The sequence below is a fragment of the Tachypleus tridentatus genome, chromosome 4, assembly GCF_004210375.1.
Source record: "Tachypleus tridentatus isolate NWPU-2018 chromosome 4, ASM421037v1, whole genome shotgun sequence".
NCBI lineage: Eukaryota > Metazoa > Arthropoda > Merostomata > Xiphosura > Limulidae > Tachypleus > Tachypleus tridentatus.
Genome location: NC_134828.1, coordinates 11960009 through 11985791, shown reverse-complemented (window position 1 = coordinate 11985791; position 25783 = coordinate 11960009). Strand labels below are relative to the sequence as shown.

The window sequence follows — 25783 nt, the reverse complement described above, 5'->3', positions numbered from 1 at the left end:
AAATTCAAATGTAAAGAGAAAACAATGTATATTAATATTTAGAAATATCGAGAATTATTGTAGTTTTGAGGCTTTCTTATCTTCTATAAAATTAAACACCTGGAAAGTGCGCGAAACTGTTAACGTGGCCCGGATGGCCAGGTGGGTTAAGGCGTGTTTTTCCCTCTATATATAAAAAGGGACAATTTTTAATTTCACAATATCATAGAGTAAAAAAACTTGTACTCTGTAGGTTATAATAGCTGTTTCCCCCCTTTGTATCTCATTGACAAGTAGCTAAAAACAGGGTTTCAGTACTTGTAGAGGACATATCACAGATAGTCCATTGTATAGCTTTGTGCTTAACTTTAAAAAAGAAAGGCCAGGTGGGTTAAGGCGTTCGACTCGTAATCCGAGGGTCGCGGGTTCGAATCCCGTCGCACCAAACATGCTTGCCCTTTCAGCCGTGAGTCTTTATAATGTGACGGTCATTCCCACTATTCTTTGGTAAAAAAGTAACCCAAGAGTTGGCAGTGGGTGGTGATGACTAGCTGCCTTCCCTCTAGTCTTACACTGCTAAATTAGGGACGGCTAGCGCAAATAACCATCGAGTAGCTTTGCACGAAATAAAAAACGAACAAACACAACTTTAAAAACATGCAAACAGTTAGTGAAACAAGTGGGATATAAGTTGTTTATTTGTGTGGAAGATCAAAACCAAAGATAGTTTAAAGAACTATCCAGATTGATGTAGTTTCTGAAAGTTCGACGATATATTTGATTTTTTTATTTTGTCTAGACACACTCACTGCAGAAACTCTCTTTCCCCAGGAAAATTCTTGATAAACCTGATAAAAAATATTTCTATAGTTTGAATTAAATTTTTATTTTAGTCCAACGTCACATGTTAATGTTTTGTGCCACGGACAAATCAGTGTTTGGGATTTTGCTTTTGTTTGCCGGTTTGTAGCAAGTTGAGTCGTGGTGCGATTACGTTTGTAATTTGAGAAATTTAGCGGGAAAATTGGGGAAGGGGGGAGAACTGCGCATGCGCACGAGTTTGCAGAGGAAATTAATGTGATGTCTGTCGAAACTCAGCACAGCGCCGAACAAAAGCATATGGTTCTATATTTGCCAACACTTACGTTTTGTATTACTCGCTGGAGTTGAAACATCCATAATCCCTCGTGACAGGGTTACACGTGTGAAAGAGGTTTATGAACAGGTGGATCGATAGGTTAGGCATAGAGACAGACAGGCAGCTAGTAGCATTTGACAAATTAAACTTTTATCAGCAGTGTTTTAAAATTAATTGTTGTGTGTATACTTTGTACACAGGATGCTATAAAAGATGTTAGCTCGTAATTCCAAATAACCCACCAATAGCTTGAGTGTTCGATGTCTCAACAGTGTACGTTTATGTTAGTTTTATATCAAGAAAAATGAATATATCAAAGAGATAATTTGAATGATTACGTGTTTATTAATTTAAGAACTATTAGCTTGACATGTTTAAATTATTTTGCAAATTAAAAAAAAACAACAAAAAAACGAAAACGATTCCAAGTCACATTGTCTATATTTCTCTTAGAGTGCGCTAATTTGAAATGCCCGTGACTTCAAACGACAAAGGTGCAGTTAGGGAAATTCACACACACCTGCATCTTAGGGTGTTGAAAGTGTGATAATGGAAGGGGCTTGAACAAGAAAAATACCTACTTGGCTAATAGGAGGGGCGGCTTAAGTTGGATAGACACCTACTTAACTATTACGGAGGGTGGTTTGAACAAGACATATATCTACATAATTATTAGGGGGGAGCGGCTCGAATGTGAGATACATGTACATTGACGGATTTAAAGTTGTGTGGGCCCAGGGACTAATCATTTTTGTGGGTCCTACATCCCATGTAATTTTACATAGAATAAAATTATCAATGGGCCCACATTAAGACAATGGGTCCTGGGGCTGAGCCCCCTCTAGCCCCTACTTAAATACGCCACTGTGCATGTCTACATTTAATAGAGACAGCAGTTGGAGTGAAACAAATATGTGCATTTTATTGGCTGAAAAGTGGAAGTTAGGTGCCTATTCTAAGTTTACACAACAACATACAAGGACTGAAGATAAAAAGTGTTGTTAGAAAGTTTTACGTTACGGAAATTGAGTAAGTCAACTGTTTTGGTTTTTATTTATCTCTGCCTTCTCATGAATCAGTACATGACGATAACCAATATATGGGTTGTTTTAGCAGTATTATGCGACAGTATAAACTAACACGTTTCCATACTTTATCTAAATAAAGGTTTGTTTGTTTATAGTTAAACACAAAGCTAGACAACGGGCTACCTGTGCTCTGTCCAACACGAGTATCGAAACGCAGTTTCTAGTGATAAGTCTACAGACATGCCGCTATGCCACTGGTTCTGAAATGTATGCATTAATATTAAATCATTAACAATCTACCACGACGTATCTAAATCAACGTACTGAGGGGTTATCCATTTCAACTGTGACAGAAAGGATTAGTTAAGAAACGTTAATCTTTCACCGCTGTGTTTTCATGACCGTTTAAATCAGCCGGATTTCTTCTTTCCAGAAATCAATCATATCAAAATTGAGTCCCTTGGGTAACGTGTTACTTTTATGTGGACGTTGAGGTAAACAGAAATTTCTAATACAGATAGCGGTCAGAATAATCTTGTCAAAAAATATATTTATTCTAAGACATATTCGAAAAGCGTTTCAAGTTACTTATAAATAACGTTGACTCTAAAAGTTTTATATAATTAAAATCATGTTCACGAATTACATATATTAAAAATATTATAAGTTACAATAGGGTTTAACCTATTACACCATAGCAACTCTATACGATTTTAAAGCGATATATTTGTCTTAATCTCTGGTGGTATGTATTCTTTATGTAGGACACGAAATAATTATTCGGTTTTGTGGAAATAAAATAACAGAAACTACGTTCGTTTATGTCTACGGATTTCCAATGCTAAAATTAAGGGTTCGATTATCCTCAGTGGACTCAGCAGGTAGTCCGATGTGGCTTTGCTATAAGAACACACACACACACACTCGTTCGTTTATAAGATTATAAGGCCCGGCATGGCCAGGTGGTTAAGGCACCCGACTCGTAATCCGAGGATCGTGGATTCGAATCCCCTTCACACCAAACATACTCGCCCTTTCAGCCGTGGGGACGTTATAATGTGACGATCAATCCCACTATTCGTTGGTAAAAGAGTAGCCCAACAGTTGGCGGTGGGTGGTGATGACTAGCTGCCTTCCCTCTAGTCTTACATTGCTAAATTAGAGACGGCTAGTGTACATAGCTTTCTAGTAGCTTTGCGTGAAATTCAAAACAAACCAAAGTTATACTATTATCGTGAGAAAGGAATTTTATAGTGTCGCCATCTGTTGAAAGATCCTTTACCTACATCTTATATTTGTACTAAATACCGTGAAGTAAAATCTAAACTTCTAGAAAACTAAATAATATTTAAAAGCTCTTTGAAGTGAAACAGTTATTTGAAGTTTAGACTAAAACTGATACAAAACACAACAAAATATATTACTATTATCATAAATTGAAGGCTGTTATTGTTCCTCAAGCTGTGTGATGTTTATAAATTCTTACATCAGTGATATTTTAATTTATAATAATTAATAAAACCTCAAAACGTTCCATTTCCTTGATATGTATTCTCAATTAGAAAACTGATTTTTTCGTCTTGCGCTTGTTGATAACCTTAGATTGTTTCCATTTTAAAGCTGAAGATAAAAGTTTGATTGTATGAAAACTTTGCTTCTAGCACATGTTATGAAAATCTGTATATGTAAAGTACAAAAACAAAAGTCAATATGTCTGTTCGTCCCTTACCTAACTACTCCTAGGTTGTTGGGCCAATCTAAACCGCACGTTGTGAAATGATAATTCGGAACCAGAGACATGTTATTGTGTGGTTCACAACTACTTCCATACTATAATGGGCATTTATTATCTTTGACATAAATTAACGTTAACTACACTATAAATGGCGCCACGTCCTTACACACACACACACACACACACAAAAGAAAAGTAAATAGAATAAAAATAAATACATTTTCTATGTGACAACGTATACACGGTGTGAGAAAAGGCACACAAACGTCTAATATATCTTAGAGACTGCACTGGTACTCTATATGCAAAAATGCAAAGAAAACAAATATTTCACATTTTGTGCCGCGCACAAATCAGTGCTTGGGATTTTGCTTTTGTTTGTCGGTCTGTAGCAAGTTGAGTCGTAGTGCGATTACGTTTGTAATTTGAGAAATTTAGCGGGAAAATGAGGAGGCAGGACTGCGCATGCGCGCGAGGTCTGCGGCGAAACTCAGCACAGCACCGAACAAAAGAGCTCACTAAAATACACAGAAATAAACGACTTAAACAAATAGAAACAGGACATTGATATTTGAGAGATACTTCGTTTCAGATATGTAAACTTATGCACTGAAGAATATTTAACTATTACAAGAAATTATTACAATAAAAATGCTACAGTGAATTTTAGTTTTACTGTGAAGTATGGTAAAATGGCTAATACGGTGATGAGAGTACCTAAATATAATTAACATGTTAATGAGAGTACCTAAGTATAATATACATGTTAATGAGAGTACCTAAATGTAATTAACATGTTAATGAGAGTACCTAAATGTAATTAACATGTTAATGAGAGTAACTAAATATAATAAACATGTTAATGAGAGTAACTAAATATAATTAACATGTTAATGAGAGTACCTAAGTATAATATACATGTTAATGAGAGTACCTAAATGTAATTAACTGTTAATGAGAGTACCTAAATGTAATTAACATGTTAATAGGAGTACCTAAATATGATTAACATGCTAATGATATTATCTCAAGTTAATTAGCATGTTAATGATAGTATTTGAAGAGGCCCGGCATGGCCAAGTGTGTTAAGGCGTGCGACTCGTAATCTGAGGGTCGCGAGTTCGCATCCTGGTCGCGCCAAACATGCTCGCCCTTTCAGCCGTGGGGGCGTTATAATGTCACGGTCAATCCCACTATTCGTTGTTAAAAGAGTAGCCCAAGAGTTGGCGGTGGGTGGTGATGACTAGCTGCCTTCCCTCTAGTCTTACACTGCTAAATTAGGGACAGCTAGCACACATAGCCCTCGAGTAGCTTTGTGCAAAATTCAAAAACAAACAAACAGTATTTGAAGTTAATTACATGTTAATAATAGTATATGAAAACAATTAGTATGCTGATGATAGAATTTCAATATAATTAATATGTTAATAATAGTATATTAATATAATTAGTACGTTAATGACAGTATCTGAACTTAATTAACATGTTACTGATAACTTGTCAAGGTAAGACATTAAAATAAAACATTATTTACATCGCATAAGTAATGTGTAATTAATTTATATTAGTTACATCTAAACACTGCTATCAGAACAATAACAAGTGATAGTGGAACGAAAAGCCTTCAACATGTTAATAGTTACATGTAAACACTGCTGTGTTACAGAGAAGCACTTCTGTGAGGTCAAGTTATTATGAAACAAAAACTTGTAATTTGCCTTGACATGTTTAAAGCTATTCATTCTTTCAGTACATTACTATAGTATTTTTAAAAGACAAAAAATTAGACGTGTGTATTATAAACAGTACTAAACAAGATATACATGAGAGTTAAATTACGTGATGTCGCCTTTAGAGTTTAGATGTGGTGGTCAATATTTGGTTTTACGAGAGTTAACTAAATAATGCATGCTGTTGGGAGTTTGATTTTTCACTCAAGGTCAAGGATGACATGCTTAATAAATTGATCCTTTTTTATTTATGTGTTTTTCTGATTTCATGTCGCAAGGTATGAATGATGAATTTCAAGTGAACCAAGTTTTTCATATAGTTTTACGATATGCCTAAGCTAGGAAAAAATAACATAAATATAGAACTATATCTTCATTTGACTCTCATATTGTTTCACTATTTGTACATAAGCACTCCAAATAAGTCGTACTTTATTTGAAACTGATCTTTTTATATCTAAAGAAATTTTAATGAAAATATGTAGTTCTTAAAATGCTGGTTGCAGTACAATAATAACTGAGTCGGCTCCATGCGTTCACGCTTTACTGTTATGTTAGTTTCGCTCGTGACACCGTTGTCATAACAACGTCGTCCTCTTCGACATTTGGCAGAGAAACAGATGGCGGTGTTATGCAGATACTGGTCTCGCTACTCATCCGCCCCTTCGCTTTTCTTCATCATGGCGAAAAGTTTATTAGTTCTTTTGACCCTTTCGGTGGCAAACTCTGCAAAAAACTGAACCAAACCAAACATCTGAAACCTTAAACAGGTTTGTTTTGGGTTAATATAGTTCTCTCTCTTGACTCCATTATTTCAGTGCCCATTTTAAGAATGGTAGTGAAACTGTAGTCGACGATTATTTAATCTATTAGGCTTAGCGCTTATTTCTACCGCCTTCACCAAATTGTTTAATGTCGTTGGTCAGAATGATTTGTCAAAGTGTAACAGGCGGTAGCAGTCGCATGTCAACAGAATGTTTGTTATTCAAGGGTTCGATTTAATTATAAACTATTTTTCGCTACTACATTAGTATTCCATTCACCGAGATAACCTTTACTAATATGTTTCAAAAACTGTTTACTTTTTAGAAATAGATACAAAAATGTAAGGCTAAGTGATTGTTGTCGGTATTGTTTTATTTGCCATTAAATGTTTTTTTTGACATATTATGTATCACTCTAAGTATAAATATATATTAAAATTAACTTCGATAAGATAAAATAAATCGAAATATACTGGGATAAGTTGTGAAGAAACTTAGCTGTGTTTTATGTAGGACTGACTAAAATAAATAAACTACATCAGAATACCAGGAATATAAATAATGATGTTATTTGGTAACTGAGTGTAAAAATATTTAAATACGTAAATTTTAATTTAGAATAAACAATTTTTATATATTTTTTTTACAATTAAATAAAATTGAAATTTTATCACAAAAACAGCATGTTACATATAATTCATTGTCAGTAAAGTCACCCCAGTGGTACAACAATAAATATGTGGATTCGTAATGCCAGTAACAATGTTATAATACCTGTGGTGGGCATGGCACAGATAGCTTATTGTTAGCATTGTGTTTTACTACAAATAAACAAAGTAATAATAATGTATAGCAATTAAGAAGTGGTGTAGTTTTTTAAAAAATATCTTATTTTTATTTCTGTTTATTAACATTTAAGTAATATACTTTTTATACTGTGTGTATTTGTTACATATAAACTGTTTTGTAGAGCACAGCTAACTTTATTGGTCATGGGTATGAGCCCTGTTGGATTTTTAAACATTTTTTTTTCTCTAAACTATGTATGAAATAAATTACTTATGGTTCCATGACTTAGTTGCATACAAAATCTCTAGTAACATATGAATCATGTAAAAAAAAAAATAAACAGAAACACAGTTAGAATTACAATGGATTACATTAATTGTTACTGTGTCTCCAGTGTGTTTTATATAGGAATGACTGATTTCATTCTAATGTTTTTATCAGTTCTGTACAATGGCTACTGTAACCAATATGAAATGACTATAATTCATTTTAAAGAACTTAAATCTATTGTAGAAACTTAGAAATTCTTTAAACAAAAATTGCCTTTCTTGGAAGTTAATTCTGCATGTTGCAGTTTTCACTGCAGCATAGCCTTTGCTTTACAGGAAATCAAACATTTTCAAACAAATGAACAGTTTCATACATATAAGCTTATTTAAAAGTTATTTTTTTTAGTAATTTATAACTTGTTATTGGATGATATGTCATTATGATTATTGTACATGTTTTGCTGTGTTTCATAGTTGTGAGAAATAAAATCTCTACACATAAACAGATGTATGGTTCTTTCTAAAACGTGTATTTTAAAAACATCTCTTTGAAGGAGTGAACTGATGGGGAAACTTGAGTAGGAACATTAAGATTTAGATATCCATGTGCAGTATTTATCTTTAAATAAATTACACAGCTTGTGACTTTAGTTAAATTTACACAATTTGTGACTTGAGATAAATTTATACAGCTTGTGACATGAGTGTATACAGTTTGTTACTTCAGATAAGCTTTCACAGCTTGTGGCTTTAGATAAATTAACACAATTTGTGACTTGAGATAAATTTATATAACATGTGACATAAGTTTACACAGCTTGTGACTTTAGGAAAGCTTTCACAGCTTGTGGCTTTAGGAAAGCTTTCACAGCTTGTGACTTTAGAAAAGCTTTCACAGTTTATGAATTGAGATAAATTTACACAACTTGTGACTTGATAAATTTATATAACTTGTACATTTACACAGTTTGTGACTTGAGGTAAGTTTGCACAATTTGTAACTTTAGATAAGCTTACACATTTTATGACTTTTAGTCAAACTGATAGAAACCTCATAATAAAACAAAAAATATCTAGATTGCCTTTATTAATTTGTTAAAATGCTATTAGAAATTATGTTTCCAAGTGGAAAACATTTCTAGAGATTTGTTTTCAGGTTATTTCTCGATGTTCTTTCACTAATTTGTATATACAAACAATTTGGTAGTTAATTATGCTTGCTTTTAAATATATACATCTTGAAATGGTATCTCTCTGTGCAGTGCTGTTTTATTACATATTTTTATAAATATGTCTCTTCCTCCAATTACTCGTGTTTCAGTTTTCCCGATTTTGAGGATGAAGATGGTAAATTTAGCGAAGGAATATGCCAGGTGTATCGTAGTGCCACGTGCTCCAAATTCCTTGCCAACAAGACAGTTTTTGTAGGCTCAATTCATAGTCAGGGGATCATGGAGGAAAAGTTAGCTGCAGCCTTCTCAGTGATTGCTTCTTCCCAAGACGTGTCCTCTGAGTGTCACAAGTATGCCATTCCTTCTCTTTGTTTTTATGCTTTCCCACCTTGTGATACGAATTCATCTGTTCCTAAACCACGGCACGTTTGTCGGGACGAATGCGAGGTGCTTGAGAACAGCATCTGCCGATTAGAATACTCTATTGCCAAGCGACACCCACTAATTGGCCAGCAAAAAATTCTGCCAGCATGCGAAGACCTTCCACCATTTGGCTCAAAAGCAAGCGAAACATGTGTGAGACTTGGAGTTCCCAACTCTATTAAAAAAAATGAGGGTAAGATTTTAATTAGTGTGCTATTAGTGTAACTAAAATGTTCACACTATTTAAGTATTCTATGTTTCTGAATTAAATAATAGAATACATTTTGAAAAATTAATTAAAAAAAGCCAAGAATTTAATTTTGAACATATTGCCTTACAACACGGGTTCTTATATTGTATGTCCAGTCTTTTAAAAAGCATTCTCCTAATTTTACCAGTAACTAAGTAATTTTGTATCATATTAAAAACATCATTCTCTTGACATTACCAGTAACTAAGTAATTTTGTATAATATTAAACATCATTCTCTTGACATTACCAGTAACTAAGTAATTTTGTATGATATTAAAAACATCATTCTCTTGACATTACCAGTAACTAAGTAATTTTGTATGATATTAAAAACATCATTCTCTTGACATTACCAGTAACTAAGTAATTTTGTATGATATTAAACATCATTCTCTTGACATTACCAGTAACTAAGTAATTTTGTATGATATTAAAAACATCATTCTCTTGACATTACCAGTAACTAAGCAACTTTGTATGATATTAAAAATATCATTCTCTTCACATTACCAGTAACTAAGTAATTTTGTATGATATTAAAAACATCATTCTATTGACATTACCAGTAACTAAGTAATTTTGTATGATATTAAAAACATCTTTCTCTTGACATTACCAGTAACTAAGTAATTTTGTATGATATTAAAAACATCATTCTATTGACATTACCAGTAACTAAGTAATTTTGTATGATATTAAAAACATCTTTCTCTTGACATTACCAGTAACTAAGTAATTTTGTATGATATTAAAAACATCATTCTCTTGACATTACCAGTAACTAAGTAATTTTGTATGATATTAAAAACATCATTCTCTTGACATTACCAGTAACTAAGTAATTTTGTATGATATTAAAAACATCATTCTCTTGACATTACCAGTAACTAAGTAATTTTGTATGATATTAAAACATCATTCTATTGACATTACCAGTAACTAAGTAATTTTGTATGATATTAAAACATCTTTCTCTTGACATTACCAGTAACTAAGTAATTTTGTATGATATTAAAACATCATTCTCTTGACATTACCAGTAACTAAGTAATTTTCTATGATATTAAAAACATCATTCTCTTGACATTACCAGTAACTAAGTAATTTTGTATGATATTAAAAACATCATTCTATTGACATTACCAGTAACTAAGTAATTTTGTATGATATTAAAAACATCTTTCTCTTGAAATTACCAGTAACTAAGTAATTTTGTATGATATTAAACATCATTCTCTTGACATTACCAGTAACTAAGTAATTTTGTGTGATATTAAACATCATTCTCTTGACATTACCAGTAACTAAGTAATTTTGTATGATATTAAAAACATCTTTCTCTTCACATTACCAGTAACTAAGTAATTTTGTATGATATTAAAAACATCATTCTCTTGACATTACCAGTAACTAAGTAATTTTGTATGATATTAAACATCATTCTCTTGACATTACCAGTAACTAAGTAATTTTGTATGATATTAAAACATCATTCTCTTGACATTACCAGTAACTAAGTAATTTTGTATGATATTAAAACATCATTCTCTTGACATTACCAGTAACTAAGTAATTTTGTATGATATTAAAACATCATTCTCTTGACATTACCAGTAACTAAGTAATTTTGTATGATATTAAAACATCATTCTCTTGACATTACCAGTAACTAAGTAATTTTGTATGATATTAAAAACATCATTCTCTTGACATTACCAGTAACTAAGTAATTTTGTATGATATTAAAAACATTTTTCTCTTAACATTACCAGTAACTAAGTAATTTTGTATATTAAAAACATCTTTCTCTTGACATTACCAGTAACTAAGTAATTTTGTATGATATTAAAAACATCATTCTCTTGACATTACCAGTAACTAAGTAATTTTGTATGATATTAAACATCATTCTCTTGACATTACCAGTAACTAAGTAATTTTGTATGATATTAAAACATCATTCTCTTGACATTACCAGTAACTAAGTAATTTTGTATGATATTAAAACATCATTCTCTTCACATTACCAGTAACTAAGTAATTTTGTATGATATTAAAACATCATTCTCTTGACATTACCAGTAACTAAGTAATTTTGTATGATATTAAACATCATTCTCTTGACATTACCAGTAACTAAGTAATTTTGTATGATATTAAAACATCATTCTCTTGACATTACCAGTAACTAAGTAATTTTGTATGATATTAAAACATCATTCTCTTGACATTACCAGTAACTAAGTAATTTTGTATGATATTAAACATCATTCTCTTGACATTACCAGTAACTAAGTAATTTTGTATGATATTAAAACATCATTCTCTTCACATTACCAGTAACTAAGTAATTTTGTATGATATTAAAAACATCTTTCTCTTGACATTACCAGTAACTAAGTAATTTTGTATGATATTAAAAACATCATTCTATTGACATTACCAGTAACTAAGTAATTTTGTATGATATTAAAAACATCATTCTCTTGACATTACCAGTAACTAAGTAATTTTGTATGATATTAAAACATCATTCTCTTGACATTACCAGTAACTAAGTAATTTTGTATGATATTAAACATCATTCTCTTGACATTACCAGTAACTAAGTAATTTTGTATGATATTAAAAACATCATTCTCTTGACATTACCAGAAACTAAGTAATTTTGTATGATATTAAAAACATCTTTCTCTTGACATTACCAGTAACTATGTAATTTTGTATGATATTAAAAACATCATTCTCTTGACATTACCAGTAACTAAGTAATTTTGTATGATATTAAACATCATTCTCTTGACATTACCAGTAACTAAGTAATTTTGTGTGATATTAAACATCATTCTCTTGACATTACCAGTAACTAAGTAATTTTGTATGATATTAAAAACATCATTCTATTGACATTACCTGTAACTAAGTAATTTTGTATGATATTAAAAACATCTTTCTCTTGACATTACCAGTAACTAAGTAATTTTGTATGATATTAAAAACATCATTCTCTTGACATTACCAGTAACTATGTAATTTTGTATGATATTAAAAACATCATTCTCTTGACATTACCAGTAACTAAGTAATTTTGTATGATATTAAACATCATTCTCTTGACATTACCTGTAACTAAGTAATTTTGTGTGATATTAAACATCATTTTCTTGACATTACCAGTAACTAAGTAATTTTGTATGATATTAAAAACATCATTCTCTTGACATTACCAGTAACTAAGTAATTTTGTATGATATTAAAACCATCATTCTCTTGACATTACCAGTAACTAAGTAATTTTGTATGATATTAAACATCATTCTCTTGACATTACCAGTAACTAAGTAATTTTGTATGATGTTAAACATCATTCTCTTGACATTACCAGTAACTAAGTAATTTTGTATGATATTAAAAACATCTTTCTCTTAACATTACCAGTAACTAAGTAATTTTGTATATTAAAAACATCTTTCTCTTGACATTACCAGTAACTAAGTAATTTTGTATGATATTAAAAACATCATTCTCTTGACATTACCAGTAACTAAGTAATTTTGTATGATATTAAAACATCATTCTCTTGACATTACCAGTAACTAAGTAATTTTGTATGATATTAAAAACATCATTCTCTTGACATTACCAGTAACTAAGTAATTTTGTATGATATTAAAAACATCATTCTCTTGACATTACCAGTAACTATGTAATTTTGTATGATATTAAAAACATCATTCTCTTGACATTACCAGTAACTAAGTAATTTTGTATGATATTAAACATCATTCTCTTGACATTACCAGTAACTAAGTAATTTTGTGTGATATTAAACATCATTCTCTTGACATTACCAGTAACTAAGTAATTTTGTATGATATTAAAAACATCATTCTATTGACATTACCTGTAACTAAGTAATTTTGTATGATATTAAAAACATCTTTCTCTTGACATTACCAGTAACTAAGTAATTTTGTATGATATTAAAAACATCATTCTCTTGACATTACCAGTAACTAAGTAATTTTGTATGATATTAAAAACATCATTCTCTTGACATTACCAGTAACTAAGTAATTTTGTATGATATTAAAAACATCATTCTCTTGACATTACCAGTAACTAAGTAATTTTGTATGATATTAAACATCATTCTCTTGACATTACCAGTAACTAAGTAATTTTGTATGATATTAAAACATCATTCTCTTGACATTACCAGTAACTAAGTAATTTTGTATGATATTAAACATCATTCTCTTGACATTACCAGTAACTAAGTAATTTTGTATGATATTAAAAACATCATTCTCTTGACATTACCAGTAACTAAGTAATTTTGTATGATATTAAACATCATTCTCTTGACATTACCAGTAACTAAGTAATTTTGTATGATATTAAAAACATCATTCTCTTGACATTACCAGTAACTAAGTAATTTTGTATGATATTAAACATCATTCTCTTGACATTACCAGTAACTAAGTAATTTTGTATGATATTAAACATCATTCTCTTGACATTACCAGTAACTAAGTAATTTTGTATGATATTAAAATCATCATTCTCTTGACATTACCTGTAACTAAGTAATTTTGTGTGATATTAAACATTATTCTCTTGACATTACCAGTAACTAAGTAATTTTGTATGATATTAAAAACATCATTCTCTTGACATTACCAGTAACTAAGTAATTTTGTATGATATTAAAACCATCATTCTCTTGACATTACCAGTAACTAAGTAATTTTGTATGATATTAAAAACATCATTCTCTTGACATTACCAGTAACTAAGTAATTTTGTATGATATTAAACATCATTCTTTTGACATTACCTGTAACTAAGTAATTTTGTATGATGTTAAACATCATTCTCTTGACATTACCAGTAACTAAGTAATTTTGTGTGATATTAAACATCATTCTCTTGACATTACCAGTAACTAAGTAATTTTGTATGATATTAAAACATCATTCTCTTGACATTACCAGTAACTAAGTAATTTTGTATGATATTAAAACATCATTCTCTTGACATTACCAGTAACTAAGTAATTTTGTATGATATTAAAAACATCATTCTCTTGACATTACCAGTAACTAAGTAATTTTGTATGATATTAAAAACATCATTCTCTTGACATTACCAGTAACTAAGTAATTTTGTATGATATTAAAAACATCATTCTCTTGACATTACCAGTAACTAAGTAATTTTGTATGATATAAAAACATCATTCTCTTGACATTACCAGTAACTAAGTAATTTTGTATGATATTAAAAACATCATTCTCTTGACATTACCAGTAACTAAGTAATTTTGTATGATATTAAAACATCATTCTCTTGACATTACCAGTAACTAAGTAATTTTGTATGATATTAAACATCATTCTCTTGACATTACCAGTAACTAAGTATCATTCTTTTGTATGATATTATGAAAACATCATTCTCTTGACATTACCAGTAACTAAGTAATTTTGTATGATATTAAAACATCATTCTCTTGACATTACCAGTAACTAAGTAATTTTGTATGATATTAAAACATCATTCTCTTGACATTACCAGTAACTAAGTAATTTTGTATGATATTAAAACATCATTCTCTTGACATTACCAGTAACTAAGTAATTTTGTATGATATTAAAACATCATTCTCTTGACATTACCAGTAACTAAGTAATTTTGTATGATATTAAAACATCATTCTCTTGACATTACCAGTAACTAAGTAATTTTGTATGATATTAAAACATCATTCTCTTGACATTACCAGTAACTAAGTAATTTTGTATGATATTAAAAACATCATTCTCTTGACATTACCAGTAACTAAGTAATTTTGTATGATATTGATAAAACATCATTCTCTTGACATTACCAGTAACTAAGTAATTTTGTATGATATTAAAACATCATTCTCTTGACATTACCAGTAACTAAGTAATTTTGTATGATATTAAAACATCATTCTCTTGACATTACCAGTAACTAAGTAATTTTGTATGATATTAAAACATCATTCTCTTGACATTACCAGTAACTAAGTAATTTTGTATGATATTAAAACATCATTCTCTTGACATTACCAGTAACTAAGTAATTTTGTATGATATTAAAACATCATTCTCTTGACATTACCAGTAACTAAGTAATTTTGTATGATATTAAAACATCATTCTCTTGACATTACCAGTAACTAAGTAATTTTGTATGATATTAAAACATCATTCTCTTGACATTACCAGTAACTAAGTAATTTTGTATGATATTAAAACATCATTCTCTTGACATTACCAGTAACTAAGTAATTTTGTATGATATTAAAACATCATTCTCTTGACATTACCAGTAACTAAGTAATTTTGTATGATATTAAAACATCATTCTCTTGACATTACCAGTAACTAAGTAATTTTGTATGATATTAAAACATCATTCTCTTGACATTACCAGTAAGTAAAGTAATTTTGTATGATATTAAAACATCATTCTCTTGACATTACCAGTAACTAAGTAATTTTGTATGATATTAAAACATCATTCTCTTGACATTACCAGTAACTAAGTAATTTTGTATGATATTAAAACATCATTCTCTTGACATTACCAGTAACTAAGTAATTTTGTATGATATTAAAACATCATTCTCTTGACATTACCAGTAACTAAGTAATTTTGTATGATATTAAAACATCATTCTCTTGACATTACCAGTAACTAAGTAATTTTGTATGATATTAAAACATCATTCTCTTGACATTACCAGTAACTAAGTAATTTTGTATGATATTAAAACATCATTCTCTTGACATTACCAGTAACTAAGTAATTTTGTATGATATTAAAACATCATTCTCTTGACATTACCAGTAACTAAGTAATTTTGTATGATATTAAAACATCATTCTCTTGACATTACCAGTAACTAAGTAATTTTGTATGATATTAAAACATCATTCTCTTGACATTACCAGTAACTAAGTAATTTTGTATGATATTAAAACATCATTCTCTTGACATTACCAGTAACTAAGTAATTTTGTATGATATTACCAAACATCATTCTCTTGACATTACCAGTAACTAAGTAATTTTGTATGATATTAAAACATCATTCTCTTGACATTACCAGTAACTAAGTAATTTTGTATGATATTAAAACATCATTCTCTTGACATTACCAGTAACTAAGTAATTTTGTATGATATTAAAACATCATTCTCTTGACATTACCAGTAACTAAGTAATTTTGTATGATATTAAAAACATCATTCTCTTGACATTACCAGTAACTAAGTAATTTTGTATGATATTAAAACATCATTCTCTTGACATTACCAGTAACTAAGTAATTTTGTATGATATTAAAACATCATTCTCTTGACATTACCAGTAACTAAGTAATTTTGTATGATATTAAACATCATTCTCTTGACATTACCAGTAACTAAGTAATTTTGTATGATATTAAAACATCATTCTCTTGACATTACCAGTAACTAAGTAATTTTGTATGATATTAAACATCATTCTCTTGACATTACCAGTAACTAAGTAATTTTGTATGATATTAAAACATCATTCTCTTGACATTACCAGTAACTAAGTAATTTTGTATGATATTAAAAACATCATTCTCTTGACATTACCAGTAACTAAGTAATTTTGTATGATATTAAAACATCATTCTCTTGACATTACCAGTAACTAAGTAATTTTTTTGTATACCAGTAACTAAGTAATTTTGTATGATATTAAAACATCATTCTCTTGACATTACCAGTAACTAAGTAATTTTGTATGATATTAAAACATCATTCTCTTGACATTACCAGTAACTAAGTAATTTTGTATGATATTAAAACATCATTCTCTTGACATTACCAGTAACTAAGTAATTTTGTATGATATTAAAACATCATTCTCTTGACATTACCAGTAACTAAGTAATTTTGTATGATATTAAAACATCATTCTCTTGACATTACCAGTAACTAAGTAATTTTGTATGATATTAAAAAACATCATTCTCTTGACATTACCAGTAACTAAGTAATTTTGTATGATATTAAACATCATTCTCTTGACATTACCAGTAACTAAGTAATTTTGTATGATATTAAAACATCATTCTCTTGACATTACCAGTAACTAAGTAATTTTGTATGATATTAAACATCATTCTCTTGACATTACCAGTAACTAAGTAATTTTGTATGATATTAAAACATCATTCTCTTGACATTACCAGTAACTAAGTAATTTTGTATGATATTAAAACATCATTCTCTTGACATTACCAGTAACTAAGTAATTTTGTATGATATTAAAACATCATTCTCTTGACATTACCAGTAACTAAGTAATTTTGTATGATATTAAAACATCATTCTCTTGACATTACCAGTAACTAAGTAATTTTGTATGATATTAAAACATCATTCTCTTGACATTACCAGTAACTAAGTAATTTTGTATGATATTAAAAACATCATTCTCTTGACATTACCAGTAACTAAGTAATTTTGTATGATATTAAAAACATCATTCTCTTGACATTACCAGTAACTAAGTAATTTTGTATGATATTAAACATCATTCTCTTGACATTACCAGTAACTAAGTAATTTTGTATGAAAACATCATTCTCTTGACATTACCAGTAACTAAGTAATTTTGTATGATATTAAAAACATCATTCTCTTGACATTACCAGTAACTAAGTAATTTTGTATGATATTAAAAACATCATTCTCTTGACATTACCAGTAACTAAGTAATTTTGTATGATATTGATAAAACATCATTCTCTTGACATTACCAGTAACTAAGTAATTTTGTATGATATTAAAAACATCATTCTCTTGACATTACCAGTAACTAAGTAATTTTGTATGATATTAAAACATCATTCTCTTGACATTACCAGTAACTAAGTAATTTTGTATGATATTAAAACATCATTCTCTTGACATTACCAGTAACTAAGTAATTTTGTATGATATTAAAAACATATTCTCTTGACATTACCAGTAACTAAGTAATTTTGTATGATATAAAACATCATTCTCTTGACATTACCAGTAACTAAGTAATTTTGTATGATATTAAAACATCATTCTCTTGACATTACCAGTAACTAAGTAATTTTGTATGATATTAAAACATCATTCTCTTGACATTACCAGTAACTAAGTAATTTTGTATGATATTAAAACATCTTTCTCTTGACATTACCAGTAACTAAGTAATTTTGTGTGATATTAAACATCATTCTCTTGACATTACCAGTAACTAAGTAATTTTGTATGATATTAAAACATCATTCTCTTGACATTACCAGTAACTAAGTAATTTTGTATGATATTAAACATCATTCTCTTGACATTACCAGTAACTAAGTAATTTTGTATGATATTAAAACATCATTCTCTTGACATTACCAGTAACTAAGTAATTTTGTATGATATTAAAACATCATTCTCTTGACATTACCAGTAACTAAGTAATTTTGTATGATATTAAAACATCATTCTCTTGACATTACCAGTAACTAAGTAATTTTGTATGATATTAAAACATCATTCTATTGACATTACCAGTAACTAAGTAATTTTGTATGATATTAAAACATCTTTCTCTTGACATTACCAGTAACTAAGTAATTTTGTATGATATTAAAACATCATTCTCTTTACATTACCAGTAACTAAGTAATTTTGTATGATATTAAAAACATCATTCTCTTGACATTACCAGTAACTAAGTAATTTTGTATGATATTAAAACATCATTCTCTTGACATTACCAGTAACTAAGTAATTTTGTATGATATTAAAACATCTTTCTCTTGAAATTACCAGTAACTAAGTAATTTTGTATGATATTAAACATCATTCTCTTGACATTACCAGTAACTAAGTAATTTTGTGTGATATTAAACATCATTCTCTTGACATTACCAGTAACTAAGTAATTTTGTATGATATTAAAACATCTTTCTCTTGACATTACCAGTAACTAAGTAATTTTGTATGATATTAAAACATCATTCTCTTGACATTACCAGTAACTAAGTAATTTTGTATGATATTAAACATCATTCTCTTGACATTACCAGTAACTAAGTAATTTTGTATGATATTAAAACATCATTCTCTTGACATTACCAGTAACTAAGTAATTTTGTATGATATTAAAACATCATTCTCTTGACATTACCAGTAACTAAGTAATTTTGTATGATATTAAAAACATCATTCTCTTGACATTACCAGTAACTAAGTAATTTTGTATGATATTAAAACATCATTCTCTTGACATTACCAGTAACTAAGTAATTTTGTATGATATTAAAACATCATTCTCTTGACATTACCAGTAACTAAGTAATTTTGTATGATATTAAAACATTTTCTCTTAACATTACCAGTAACTAAGTAATTTTGTATGTATATTAAAACATCTTTCTCTTGACATTATCAGTAACTAAGTAATTTTGTATGATATTAAAACATCATTCTCTTGACATTACCAGTAACTAAGTAATTTTGTATGATATTAAACATCATTCTCTTGACATTACCAGTAACTAAGTAATTTTGTATGATATTAAAAACATCATTCTCTTGACATTACCAGTAACTAAGTAATTTTGTATGATATTAAAAACATCATTCTCTTCACATTACCAGTAACTAAGTAATTTTGTATGATATTAAAAACATCTTTCTCTTGACATTACCAGTAACTAAGTAATTTTGTATGATATTAAACATCATTCTCTTGACATTACCAGTAACTAAGTAATTTTGTATGATATTAAAACATCATTCTCTTGACATTACCAGTAACTAAGTAATTTTGTATGATATTAAAACATCTTTCTCTTGACATTACCAGTAACTAAGTAATTTTGTATGATATTAAACATCATTCTCTTGACATTACCAGTAACTAAGTAATTTTGTATGATATTAAAAACATCATTCTCTTCACATTACCAGTAACTAAGTAATTTTGTATGATATTAAAACATCTTTCTCTTGACATTACCAGTAACTAAGTAATTTTGTATGATATTAAAACATCATTCTATTGACATTACCAGTAACTAAGTAATTTTGTATGATATTAAAACATCATTCTCTTGACATTACCAGTAACTAAGTAATTTTGTATGATATTAAAACATCATTCTCTTGACATTACCAGTAACTAAGTAATTTTGTATGATATTAAACATCATTCTCTTGACATTACCAGTAACTAAGTAATTTTGTATGATATTAAAAACATCATTCTCTTGACATTACCAGAAACTAAGTAATTTTGTATGATATTAAAACATCTTTCTCTTGACATTACCAGTAACTATGTAATTTTGTATGATATTAAAAACATCATTCTCTTGACATTACCAGTAACTAAGTAATTTTGTATGATATTAAACATCATTCTCTTGACATTACCAGTAACTAAGTAATTTTGTGTGATATTAAACATCATTCTCTTGACATTACCAGTAACTAAGTAATTTTGTATGATATTAAAAACATCATTCTCTTGACATTACCAGTAACTAAGTAATTTTGTATGATATTAAACATCATTCTCTTGACATTACCAGTAACTAAGTAATTTTGTATGATATTAAAACATCATTCTCTTGACATTACCAGTAACTAAGTAATTTTGTATGATATTAAACATCATTCTCTTGACATTACCAGTAACTAAGTAATTTTGTATGATATTAAACATCATTCTCTTGACATTACCAGTAACTAAGTAATTTTGTATGATATTAAAATCATCATTCTCTTGACATTACCTGTAACTAAGTAATTTTGTGTGATATTAAACATTATTCTCTTGACATTACCAGTAACTAAGTAATTTTGTATGATATTAAAAACATCATTCTCTTGACATTACCAGTAACTTAGTAATTTTGTATGATATTAAAACCATCATTCTCTTGACATTACCAGTAACTAAGTAATTTTGTATGATATTAAAAACATCATTCTCTTGACATTACCAGTAACTAAGTAATTTTGTATGATATTAAACATCATTCTTTTGACATTACCTGTAACTAAGTAATTTTGTATGATGTTAAACATCATTCTCTTGACATTACCAGTAACTAAGTAATTTTGTGTGATATTAAACATCATTCTCTTGACATTACCAGTAACTAAGTAATTTTGTATGATATTAAAAACATCATTCTCTTGACATTACCAGTAACTAAGTAATTTTGTATGATATTAAACATCATTCTCTTGACATTACCAGTAACTAAGTAATTTTGTATGATATTAAAAACATCATTCTCTTGACATTACCAGTAACTAAGTAATTTTGTATGATATTAAAAACATCATTCTCTTGACATTACCAGTAACTAAGTAATTTTGTATGATATTAAAAACATCATTCTCTTGACATTACCAGTAACTAAGTAATTTTGTATGATATTAAAAACATCATTCTATTGACATTACCAGTAACTTAAGTAATTTTGTATGATATTAAAAACATCTTTCTCTTGACATTACCAGTAACTAAGTAATTTTGTATGATATTAAAACATCATTCTCTTGACATTACCAGTAACTAAGTAATTTTGTATGATATTAAAACATCATTCTCTTGACATTACCAGTAACTAAGTAATTTTGTATGATATTAAAACATCATTCTATTGACATTACCAGTAACTAAGTAATTTTGTATGATATTAAAAACATCTTTCTCTTGAAATTACCAGTAACTAAGTAATTTTGTATGATATTAAACATCATTCTCTTGACATTACCAGTAACTAAGTAATTTTGTGTGATATTAAACATCATTCTCTTGACATTACCAGTAACTAAGTAATTTTGTATGATATTAAAACATCTTTCTCTTCACATTACCAGTAACTAAGTAATTTTGTATGATATTAAAACATCATTCTCTTGACATTATCAGTAACTAAGTAATTTTGTATGATATTAAACATCATTCTCTTGACATTACCAGTAACTAAGTAATTTTGTATGATATTAAAAACATCATTCTCTTGACATTACCAGTAACTAAGTAATTTTGTATGATATTAAAACATCATTCTCTTGACATTACCAGTAACTAAGTAATTTTGTATGATATTAAAAACATCATTCTCTTGACATTACCAGTAACTAAGTAATTTTGTATGATATTAAAAACATCATTCTCTTGACATTACCAGTAACTAAGTAATTTTGTATGATATTAAAAACATCATTCTCTTGACATTACCAGTAACTAAGTAATTTTGTATGATATTAAAAACATTTTTCTCTTAACATTACCAGTAACTAAGTAATTTTGTATATTAAAAACATCTTTCTCTTGACATTACCAGTAACTAAGTAATTTTGTATGATATTAAAAACATCATTCTCTTGACATTACCAGTAACTAAGTAATTTTGTATGATATTAAACATCATTCTCTTGACATTACCAGTAACTAAGTAATTTTGTATGATATTAAAAACATCATTCTCTTGACATTACCAGTAACTAAGTAATTTTGTATGATATTAAAAACATCATTCTCTTCACATTACCAGTAACTAAGTAATTTTGTATGATATTAAAAACATCTTTCTCTTGACATTACCAGTAACTAAGTAATTTTGTATGATATTAAACATCATTCTCTTGACATTACCAGTAACTAAGTAATTTTGTATGATATTAAAACATCATTCTCTTGACATTACCAGTAACTAAGTAATTTTGTATGATATTAAAACATCTTTCTCTTGACATTACCAGTAACTAAGTAATTTTGTATGATATTAAACATCATTCTCTTGACATTACCAGTAACTAAGTAATTTTGTATGATATTAAAAACATCATTCTCTTCACATTACCAGTAACTAAGTAATTTTGTATGATATTAAAAACATCTTTCTCTTGACATTACCAGTAACTAAGTAATTTTGTATGATATTAAAAACATCATTCTATTGACATTACCAGTAACTAAGTAATTTTGTATGATATTAAAACATCATTCTCTTGACATTACCAGTAACTAAGTAATTTTGTATGATATTAAAACATCATTCTCTTGACATTACCAGTAACTAAGTAATTTTGTATGATATTAAAAACATCATTCTCTTGACATTACCAGAAACTAAGTAATTTTGTATGATATTAAAAACATCTTTCTCTTGACATTACCAGTAACTATGTAATTTTGTATGATATTAAAAACATCATTCTCTTGACATTACCAGTAACTAAGTAATTTTGTATGATATTAAACATCATTCTCTTGACATTACCAGTAACTAAGTAATTTTGTGTGATATTAAACATCATTCTCTTGACATTACCAGTAACTAAGTAATTTTGTATGATATTAAAAACATCATTCTATTGACATTACCTGTAACTAAGTAATTTTGTATGATATTAAAAACATCTTTCTCTTGACATTACCAGTAACTAAGTAATTTTGTATGATATTAAAAACATCATTCTCTTGACATTACCAGTAACTATGTAATTTTGTATGATATTAAAAACATCATTCTCTTGACATTACCAGTAACTAAATAATTTTGTATGATATTAAACATCATTCTTTTGACATTACCTGTAACTAAGTAATTTTGTGTGATATTAAACATCATTTTCTTGACATTACCAGTAACTAAGTAATTTTGTATGATATTAAAAACATCATTCTCTTGACATTACCAGTAACTAAGTAATTTTGTATGATATTAAAACCATCATTCTCTTGACATTACCAGTAACTAAGTAATTTTGTATGATATTAAACATCATTCTCTTGACATTACCAGTAACTAAGTAATTTTGTATGATGTTAAACATCATTCTCTTGACATTACCAGTAACTAAGTAATTTTGTATGATATTAAAAACATCTTTCTCTTAACATTACCAGTAACTAAGTAATTTTGTATATATTAAAACATCTTTCTCTTGACATTACCAGTAACTAAGTAATTTTGTATGATATTAAAACATCATTCTCTTGACATTACCAGTAACTAAGTAATTTTGTATGATATTAAAACATCATTCTCTTGACATTACCAGTAACTAAGTAATTTTGTATGATATTAAACATCATTCTCTTGACATTACCAGTAACTAAGTAATTTTGTATGATATTAAAACATCATTCTCTTGACATTACCAGAAACTAAGTAATTTTGTATGATATTAAAACATCTTTCTCTTGACATTACCAGTAACTATGTAATTTTGTATGATATTAAAAACATCATTCTCTTGACATTACCAGTAACTAAGTAATTTTGTATGATATTAAACATCATTCTCTTGACATTACCAGTAACTAAGTAATTTTGTGTGATATTAAACATCATTCTCTTGACATTACCAGTAACTAAGTAATTTTGTATGATATTAAAAACATCATTCTATTGACATTACCTGTAACTAAGTAATTTTGTATGATATTAAAAACATCTTTCTCTTGACATTACCAGTAACTAAGTAATTTTGTATGATATTAAAAACATCATTCTCTTGACATTACCAGTAACTATGTAATTTTGTATGATATTAAAAACATCATTCTCTTGACATTACCAGTAACTAAGTAATTTTGTATGATATTAAACATCATTCTCTTGACATTACCTGTAACTAAGTAATTTTGTGTGATATTAAACATCATTCTCTTGACATTACCTGTAACTAAGTAATTTTGTATGATGTTAAACATCATTCTCTTGACATTACCAGTAACTAAGTAATTTTGTGTGATATTAAACATCATTCTCTTGACATTACCAGTTACTAAGTAATTTTGTATGATATTAAAAACATCATTCTCTTGACATTACCAGTAACTAAGTAATTTTGTATGATATTAAACATCATTCTCTTGACATTACCAGTAACTAAGTAATTTTGTATGATATTAAAAACATCATTCTCTTGACATTACCAGTAACTAAGTAATTTTGTATGATATTAAACATCATTCTCTTGACATTACCAGTAACTAAGTAATTTTGTATGATATTAAACATCATTCTCTTGACATTACCAGTAACTAAGTAATTTTGTATGATATTAAAATCATCATTCTCTTGACATTACCTGTAACTAAGTAATTTTGTGTGATATTAAACATTATTCTCTTGACATTACCAGTAACTAAGTAATTTTGTATGATATTAAAAACATCATTCTCTTGACATTACCAGTAACTAAGTAATTTTGTATGATATTAAAACCATCATTCTCTTGACATTACCAGTAACTAAGTAATTTTGTATGATATTAAAAACATCATTCTCTTGACATTACCAGTAACTAAGTAATTTTGTATGATATTAAACATCATTCTTTTGACATTACCTGTAACTAAGTAATTTTGTATGATGTTAAACATCATTCTCTTGACATTACCAGTAACTAAGTAA

The 25783-nt window shown here is 28.1% G+C and overlaps 1 protein-coding gene across 2 annotated transcripts in view; it reads left to right on the top strand.

The window, feature by feature from the left end:
- The window catches only part of LOC143248573 (inactive tyrosine-protein kinase transmembrane receptor ROR1-like), a 103526-nt gene that overhangs the window by 72298 nt on the left and 5445 nt on the right, over positions 1 to 25783 (top strand). For both annotated transcript variants that reach the window (XM_076497037.1, XM_076497036.1), the window contains exon 6: positions 8754 to 9220. In XM_076497037.1, coding sequence (XP_076353152.1) covers positions 8754 to 9220 — 467 coding nt within the window. The remainder of the gene's footprint in view (positions 1 to 8753; positions 9221 to 25783) is intronic.